Raw genomic sequence first — 9,220 nt, forward strand, 5'->3', positions numbered from 1 at the left:
ACTGGTTTTATATTCATTATCACAGCCTAGGGCGTCCTCTTATGCCTTAATTATTCATAAATAAATCTTAACATTTTAAAAACTCAATCCCTATACCTTAAAACATTATAGTTGTCATAATTAAAATTGGGATATAGTTCTGTAGTATCGTTAGAATTCAGTTATGTGTGTGTCACAAAGAAGTACACTTCCATCCTCTGTGTGTATTGCTACTTTTCTCTTGTTACACAGGAAGTGTAAGAAACCAAACTGAATGGAAAGGCTGTTGATGATGACTGTGATAGTTAAACAAACAGGTTTTTCTTTTGCTAGCCCCTTCCTAAAATACTTAGCTTTAAAACATTCAAAATTGTTGAAGAACGTCTATCATTTACTTGGATTTTTTTTAGACATCCGGAGATTTAGGTTTTGCTTTCACAACAAAACGTTCATCCTTATCACATTGAACTTATGTTATCCTTTACAAAAACCAACTTTAGATCAAGTGCATGCAGAAGTATTTTTATTAATATAAAAAACTTACGTGTCATCAGTGCTTTACATTTGAAGGCTGTTATGTTTTCTGTAGTAGCAGCTGTGATGAAGGAAATTTTCTCCACTTGCTTCCCCTGCCCTCAGATCACAGCTCTTGAAAAGAAATCTGAGAAAAATCCTGAATAGCAGCCTTTGTTTTTAAAGAAAATGTGCAAATTGTCCTTTTGCTTCCAGTAAACAAAGGTTACACAGCACTAGAGCCATTGTAAATCTTGAGTATATTAGGTGAATGTGAAATCAGAAGTTTCTCAGAGTATTGTTATGTACCATGGACTCACAGTGACCCTATGTACAACAGCCCTAAACCTTGCTCTGTCCTGTGCCAGTCTTATTGTCTCTGATACACCTACCCCCCCATTACCCCAGTCACTGAATCAATCCATCTCATCAAGGGTCTGTCTGCCAGTGTATGCCACAGCTAAGCTGAATGTCATTGTATCAAAAATCTAGCTATTAGTACTTTAGACACTAATAAAATATAAAGGTGGTAGGGTTTGGGGTATTTTTGGTAATTCCAAAGGTGATTATCCTAGATAAATTTTTAAATGAAGATCAATATGCATACAGTATTAGGAAGTTTCTAAAATCATGAGAATCTCCACTGTCAGTTTCCTTTTATAAATTCTGACTCAGTGTACTTATGTTACTCTGAATATGAAAATAGTTACGTTGGTTATTGTTAAATGCAGCTGAAAAGACCATTTATCATTTTGAATAAACAAAAATCAGGTTCTAGAACCAGATTGAAAGAAGGAAATTACATCACACTCTTAAATAAGGAAGCACTGGGCAGAACTAGGTGAGTTGTATGACAAAAATGTGCCCCTCCTCCTCTTGTGAATTACTTCTGAGATTTATTAATGAGATCTGGTGGTAAGGTAAGCATATCTAGGTTACAGTCTTCAGGCAGCCTGATTTCTTCTGAAACAGCTTTAGCGAGACTATTCTGGAGCTAAAGCACCGGAATGCGCAGTGTGATTTTTGCTGTAACTTTAAAGAGCCCACTGCCATTAAGTGGGTTCCGACTGATAGCAGCCAGCCATTGAATTTCCAAAGCTGTGAATCTTTTATGGAGGTAACTGCCCGTGTTTCTCCTGAGGAGCTACTGATGGATTTGAACTATTGACCTTTAGGGTAGCAACTCAACACTTCACATTTTGTGCCACTCAAGCTATTTTTAAGGACCACAAATTTAAAACACTGTGGGTGCATTGTAATCCAGGGAGCAGTGGGTAAGGGAAAGCAAATTTTTTCTTTTCAGAAAGCACCACCTATTGGTAATAGAACCACTTGAGAAAGTTACATTGATAATTTCCATTTCTAAATTTTATTAATCTGCAGGCTGTCAAATGTGAAACCTTTTGGGAAGTAAACGTTTCTTCCATATTACATATCTTAAACTTGCTACAGTTCTTTTTGGACAATCCTGTCTCCCAGCATATGTTACATTCATCCTTAGAAATCTTTGCTTTATCAGCTAGTCATTTTTGGTTTTTTAATAAAGAGCATTTTTTTTCAGTGTCCACTTACCAAATATTAGGAACTGATGGACAGGATCTACAGGAGAAAAGCAATTCAGACAACAGTGCTGTCCTCGAAAAGATTTGAAGGCTGGGAAAGAAATAAGAACACACAATATAAAAACACTGTGCTGGTTTTTACTAGAAGGGAAAGAATTCCTGAAGAAGGTAGTATAAGAGATGGTCTTAAAAATAGAAGTTGAGTTCTACCAGATCTCTGGGTGAAAGAGAAGTTAAGAGCTAGAAAAGGGTCCATCTTTGGAGGACTTAAGTGCAAGGACCAGGAGCCTTTCATTTCTGTAGGAGTCTTTGAAGACTTGATCTGGGTACTTTAGGAATATTGTTCTGATCCTGCAAAGTCGGATGGGTTGGGTATTCTAGGCCTAACGCATAATGGTGCCCATTGAATTGAAGGAAACTAGATTTGAGAAACAGTGTAGGAATGGATTCTGGAACATGGTAATTGATTGAATCGGCTAAATGTACTTTCAGATTACTTTTGTAAAACAATGCATGGGAATGATCCTATGAAACACAATGTGAATGAAGAATAAATAGTGTGAAACACAATGTATAGGAACTTTGTAAGCAAGCCAATATTAAAAACAAAAAAATAGTGTGCTTTTCAGGAGAAGTATGATCCTCCTACACGCAGGTTTGAGGTGAAGGAAGTGAAGAAAATGAATAGGAGTCATTTGGTTTGTAGAGTTTGAGATGCCAGAAGGCCATCCAAGTGGAAAGATAATCACCAGACAATAGAAAATGCTAAACTGAAGTTTGAGCCAGGGCTGGAGTCATTGATTCTGGAGCTAAGTATAGTTGAAGCTGTACAAGTGGATTAAAACCTTGAGGAGGAGGGATTATATGAAAAGAAAATAATAAAAGGATAACCTCAAGAAACAAATAGTCTAGAGGTTCTTTTTTCCTTTCTTTTCCTTGAATTTAAAAAAAATAAATAAACGTATGCTAACAGGAAAAGGTGGTTCCCATCTCAGATTGGTATTTAATCGTGCACTCTGTAAAACTGAAGATTACTGACAGTGAATTCTAGAAAAGTTTTGATGCCCAATGTTATTTCAGTCCTGGTCTAAACCATGCTGTCTGGATAAACGTTTGTTTTCTTTCTTTTTTTTTATTTCATAAAGAATACCATCTTGTTCTTTAAGATATTCAAAATCCCATGGAGGTCTAATTTTGCAATTGTTACCTAATAAATTGTAAGGCAGGGCTATTTCTGCATTTATTTAGATAGGGAAACAGATCAAATTGAAACACTGAAGCATTAATTGACTTTAGCATAGTGCTGCTTTTAAGTTTCAAGTTGGTTCAAAAGGTTTTGAAAAAAATCTACGCCTGTCAGGTGGCGTTGTACCACAGTGTATATTCTGAGGAACACATTTAAAAACTTCCAAACCTGTGGCACATTGCCCCTTTTTGAGTCTACAGTTTGAAGTTATTTTCCAGAAGAAGAGAACATGCAATTATATTGCTCTCCTCACTTCTCCCATGCAAGCAAGTAGGAAGTTCGGACAGTTTCATAACATGGCCCATTCACAATTCCCCATTGAAATTTAGAGGCAGGTCACCTTCTATGAATACACAAAGACACTATTGTGGTCAGAAGTGAGCTGGCTTAGTGAACACAATTCTTTTTATACTAAAAAAAATTTTTTTCTGAAGAAAGCTAACAAGTAGGTGATAGAAACAATGATTAAAAAATAACTTTTTCTAGAACATGTAAATAATTTTAAGTGACTATTGAAATGTAAGTTTAGAATTGCAGGGCAATTTCAGAAGAGGCATTGGTTACACAATCATTCTGTTGAAAGCTAAGATTTAGATGGCATTAGGAGGCTGACACACAGTAATTACTAGTAGTACTTGTTGGCTTGCAGACAGGTGGGGGTTGGGCTTCTAAAGTCCACCCCCCCTACACCCCCCCAACAGCATTTTCCTGTAATCTGGATGAGCAATCTTCAAACGTGTGCTTTCAAACTACTTAAATACCATATTCTTCTTCCTATCTTGTCTTTCATTTTTATGTTACCACAGATACTTTCCCTATAGTCTTGCCAGTGCTTGTAGGATGCTTGGAAAAGGCGTGATAAACTGCTGGGCTAAGTATACAAAGGTAGAACTAGCAATTAGGGAAGGAAAAATGTGTATTCTAAAATGTGTGTAACTTCACATAGTGTTGGCAAAGTAATAGATGAAGAAACAGACATTTGCTTTATTTTCATAATTGGCTACAACTAACCCTCAAAAACATGATCCTCTAATACTTAAATGTTTTAAACGATGGCATTTCCCCCCTCCAATTAATGATTATATTATTTTTGAGACTGAAAGAAAAAGAATGCTTGACTACTTAAAATATTTTAAAATCTGCCTGGTATATCAAAGCTGACTTTGGGAGAATAAAAAGCAGAATCATTTGGGGCCCAACTCCCCTTTTAACATGAAAGAGTTACTAATAAATACTGACAGTATATTTTCTATGTTAAAGAAACCCTGTGCCTTACACATTATATGCACTTAGTTGATAGGGATGATGGTAATAGGTGCAAGAGAGGAAAACCCCCAATGAAATTGATTGACTCAGTGACTGGGATAATGAGGGTTGGTGTGTCAGAGACAATAAGGTTGGCACAGGATAGAGTAGGTTTCAGGGTTTCTGTACATAGGGGGTCACTATGAATCGCAAGCAACCTGATGGCACATAACATACAACCACTCAACTCTGGTAGTCTAGTGGTAAGAAGCTGTACTACAGCACACAGAAGCACATAGTTCAAATCCACCCACCAGTTGCTCCACAGGAGAAGGATGGGCAATGGGCATTCTCATACATACACCCCACCTCATGAGATTAACTAAGCCTCTGAAAACTTATTACCTGGTCAGCTATGAGTTGATTCCAACACACAACAATACAACCATTCACTCAACAAACATTCACTTGTTGAGCACCTACTAATGTTCCAGGCACGTGTGATTAAAAGATGATTAGGACATAGCCTCTTCCTGGAGCTCACAGTCCATAGGAAATATAACAACTTAGTAAATAATAGATTGGAAGTTGCTGAGCAATAAAAAAATAAAAACTGAAAAATAATCTCTGGTCCTACTGGAGAAGACATACCTTTGTTCAGTCTTTGGTACCTAGGTGTATAGATGGATCAGGTTTGGTATTACAGGGATAGATAAAAAAAGGGAAGTCAAAAATTATGTAGAGGGTATATAATTCTATAGATGTGTAATATCCTATGTTGTAAAAGGAAAAGAACTAAGCATAATATAAATTAAAACTATCTGAAATGAATGGCCTTATTCTAATCACTGATGCTAATAAACACATACAAAAATTAATTTGAAAACTTAAAAAGAAGCTATGGGGACTCTAGCATTAAACATTTGATGGGGAGGGGTGGATATTCCTTAAATTTAGAAACTACTAGATTAAGAAAATTATTTAAGTTTTGTAATCCATGCCTAGCAGATAAGTAAGGTGTGAATTACTAGCCAATTCACAAGGGAGGATGTAAAGAATGTACTTTTATAAGTTTGTCTCTTAAGAGGGAGGAAGTTGTTGCCAGGCTTCCTCCAAAGCTAATCTTGCTGAACTTGATCTTTACAGGATAATAGAAATTAGTGTCTCTATCTACAGCTGTTCCTATCTTGAACAAGTAATAGCCAGAGAATTTGTCTTCCCATCGCAACCCTGAAAGACAAAAATCCAGATAAATCTAGACTCTGTGGTCATCAGGTGCCAATATTATAAAATCCCTTGTTTAAGTTACAGGGCGTTGGGTTTTCTGTGAATATTAGTTCTACAGTATAAAGTATAATAATTTACAATCTTGCTTATGTTAGCGTGGGAAAATTATGCTTCCCGTGTGCTTGGTGCCCAAAACAGCCATACATTGGAAGGCTGGTTAGTAGGAGGTTAGAGAGAGGTTTGTGTGCTTTGGCAAGGGAGCATGCCTCCTTGTGCAACTGGCAGACTCTGCATGAAGAGGACTGCTTTCACTGGCAGTAGGTGGTTTCTCACTTTGCTGCAACATTTGAGGTTGTGTTTAAAAAAAAATCTTCTTAGTGTCTACACTTAAGTACCCTTAAGAGTAAGAATCACATATAATACACATGTAAGAATTAAATGAAAGTCTGCAACTAATTTTTTTTTTCTACTCAGCATCCCCTAAATCGTCAAATATCCGCTGTTCATGCTGTAATTTAGACTATCCTAACAGAGTTATTTCTGAACTGTTATTTTTAACTCTGTTTTATCTCTTCTGCTTTCTAGGAAATGAAAGCTACTGGTTGACTACAAATCTTTAGACTTCACACATTTGGAGTCATCCCAGAATAAGGCACAATGTCAACAGCAGGAGTTGCTGCTCAGGAGATTAGAGCCCCTTTAAAAACTGGATTTCTACATAATGGCCAAGCCATGGGGACCATGAAGGCCTGCTGGCGCAGTCGAAATGAGTTTGAAAAGTAAGTCAAGGATGCAGTGCACTGTAATCTGGATAAATTTGTGCTGTTAATTGGATAATAAAATTGCTTCCTTCTTTATGACCAAGGTGGGATTTTTTTTTTTCTTCTAGTAACTTTTTAAATATCGATCCAATAACCATGGCCTACAGTCTGAACTCTACCGCCCAGGACCGGCTCACATCTATTGGTAGGTATTCTGAACATCTGAGTGAAGCTAAAGCTAAACATTTGAAGCGGAAGCTGGCGGTCCGGATTAGTATTAGCATGTCCTCCAGCATTATTTTTAAAATGAGGAAACGACCTGAGCTATTTCCAACAATAGTCTGACCCCTAGTGGCAGTATATTCGGATGATAACACATTTTTCACAAATTGTACCCCAGCCCTCAGCCCGAAGAATCCTTGATTCCTAACTAGAATTATTTGTAAACTTGTGATCGTTTAAAATCAAGAATTACATTCTAATCCCAGTTAAGACACAAATTTAACTTTTTGAAACTTTGGACAAAAATCTCAAATCTTTCGTAGAACCAAATTCATGTTTGAAAGTGGTACGTAGACAGTAGTATAAATGTACAAATGTTCATAAAATTCAAGGGGGCAGTGTGCCTTACTCCATTCACTCACAGTGTCAGGATGGTGCCAGCAGTCAGGACCGTGTCTTATCCATGCCTTGCATGTCTTGTAGTGTCACATCTCTTAAGTGGCAAGGCTGGCATAGTATGGTATTCATGTAAATTATATACTGTTCATCTTCTGTGAATTTTGCACACGTCACAAGATTTGCCTGAAATGTGTGGGTGGGTACTCTGCACATGTCCCAGTGAGATAGACGAGATAATGTGTTCTTTGAACCAGATCATGTGCATTAACCTTCTGGGCTCTAATTACACCTCTGGTGGTTACAGGGGTGTTCTCCGGGATACATCGGTCAAGTATTTCACCAGTAGCTTAGGCAGAAAGCTGAAGAAACTGCCCTTCACAGGGGTGAGGAGAAGAGTGTTGATCTCTTATTAATCTAATCACCTCTCTCTCCTTTTTCTGTCATCATAGGGCATGCTTCAAAATCAGCCCCAATGAATGGACACTTCTTCGCAGAAAATGGTCCACCTCACAAGTCCAGCTTGCCACCTCTTATCATCCCCCAAACTGAAACCTTGGGTCAACATGAAGAGGACCATGTTGTGTGTGGTTTCAAGAAACTGTCAGTAAATGGAGTTTTTGCTTCAACTCCGCCACTTACACCCATAAAAAACTCACCTTCCCTTTTCTCCTCTGGAGCGCTTTGTGAGCGGGGTTCCAGGCCCCTTCCCCCACTGCCAATCTCTGAAGACCTCTCTCTCGACGAGACTGACTGTGAGGTAGAATTCCTAACCAGCTCTGACACAGACTTTCTGTTAGACGATTGTTCACTTTCTGATTTCAGATACGGGGTTCCAGGCAGGCGCAGCTTCCGTGGATGTGGGCAGATCAATTACGCATATTTTGACACCCCGGCTGTTTCAACAGCTGAAAATCTTAACCTCGCCTCCGAACAAAATGGATGTGTCCAAAATGCAAATCCCCCTCCATCTCAGTGCCATCGAAGACTAAGAAGATCTCATTCAGGACCAGCTGGGTCTTTTAACAAGCCAGCCATTAAAATATCCAGTTATCTACACAGAGCGTCTCCCAACTCTGATGAAGACAAGCCTGAAGTTCCGCCCAGGGTTCCCATACCTCCTAGGCCAGTCAAGCCAGACTATAGAAGGTGGTCAGCAGAAGTCACCTCCAGTACCTACAGTGATGAAGACAGACCTCCCAAAGTGCCACCAAGAGAACCTTTATCCCGGAGTAACTCCCGCACACCAAGTCCTAAAAGCCTTCCATCTTACCTCAATGGGGTCATGCCCCCTACGCAGAGCTTTGCCCCTGATCCCAAGTACGTCAGCAGCAAAGCTCTGCAAAGACAGAACAGTGAAGGATCTGCCAATAAAGTTCCTTGCATTCTGCCCATTATCGAAAATGGGAAGAAGGTTAGCTCAACGCATTATTATCTACTACCTGAGAGACCACCATACCTGGACAAATATGAAAAATTTTTTAGGGAAGCAGAAGAAACAGGCACAAGCAGCCCGATCCAGCCCCTCTCTGCTGACTGCAGTTTTGTTCCGGCCACTGAAAAACTGGACTCAAAAACAAAGCTGGACATTGGTGGCCATGTGAAGCGCAAACATTTATCCTATGTGGTGTCTCCTTAAACTCTGGGATGTCATGATTCAGAGACGTTATATAGGAGCAAATGGTTTGAAGCAATATTCCAATCTGATAGAGGCTCATGGAAAAATATTTCCTATTACAGAAGAGCTGAACTCTCGGTCTTAAAAGAGGTTTTGAGCAGGTGTGAGGTGCTGTCATGTTGAGAATCTCTGATTTTGTTAATGTTGGAGAAGTCTCTTCAAGTCTATAATTTAAAGATGTGATGGTGGGGAGGGAGGGCTGGGGAAACTTTTATATATGCATACATTATTATACCGATATATAAACTTGTGGTATAACCGTAGACCATAGTTGCAGGTTAACCAATTAGTTACTATCTTAGAGTAATATATATTCAGAATAATAAAAACTCAAGCTGGAGAAATGACTCTTGATAGACTGAAAATTGAGCAAAAGGAATACAGTATTGTT

General features: G+C 38.5%; 1 protein-coding gene across 1 annotated transcript; it reads left to right on the forward strand.

The window, feature by feature from the left end:
• Positions 1-6,429: 6,429 nt before the first annotated feature.
• On the forward strand, positions 6,430-8,790 carry ERRFI1 (ERBB receptor feedback inhibitor 1). The gene is made up of 3 exons (XM_006885781.1): positions 6,430-6,551; positions 6,662-6,738; positions 7,604-8,790. The coding sequence occupies exons 1-3, from the start codon at positions 6,430-6,432 to the stop codon at positions 8,788-8,790; spliced, it is 1,386 nt and encodes a 461-aa protein (XP_006885843.1).
• The last annotated feature ends 430 nt before the right edge of the window (positions 8,791-9,220 follow it).

The sequence above is a fragment of the Elephantulus edwardii genome, unplaced genomic scaffold, assembly GCF_000299155.1.
Source record: "Elephantulus edwardii isolate Elephantulus edwardi_28Jun2011 unplaced genomic scaffold, EleEdw1.0 scaffold00045, whole genome shotgun sequence".
NCBI lineage: Eukaryota > Metazoa > Chordata > Mammalia > Macroscelidea > Macroscelididae > Elephantulus > Elephantulus edwardii.

Excerpts from the sequence above, each read along its gene's own strand:
- ERRFI1 (XM_006885781.1), top strand. The coding sequence starts at position 6,430 with ATGTCAACAGCAGGAGTTGCTGCTCAGGAGATTAGAGCCCCTTTAAAA. Across the intron at positions 6,552-6,661 it reads AGTCGAAATGAGTTTGAAAA|TAACTTTTTAAATATCGATC; the intron begins GTAAGTCAAGGA and ends TTTTTCTTCTAG. Across the intron at positions 6,739-7,603 it reads GGACCGGCTCACATCTATTG|GGCATGCTTCAAAATCAGCC; the intron begins GTAGGTATTCTG and ends CTGTCATCATAG.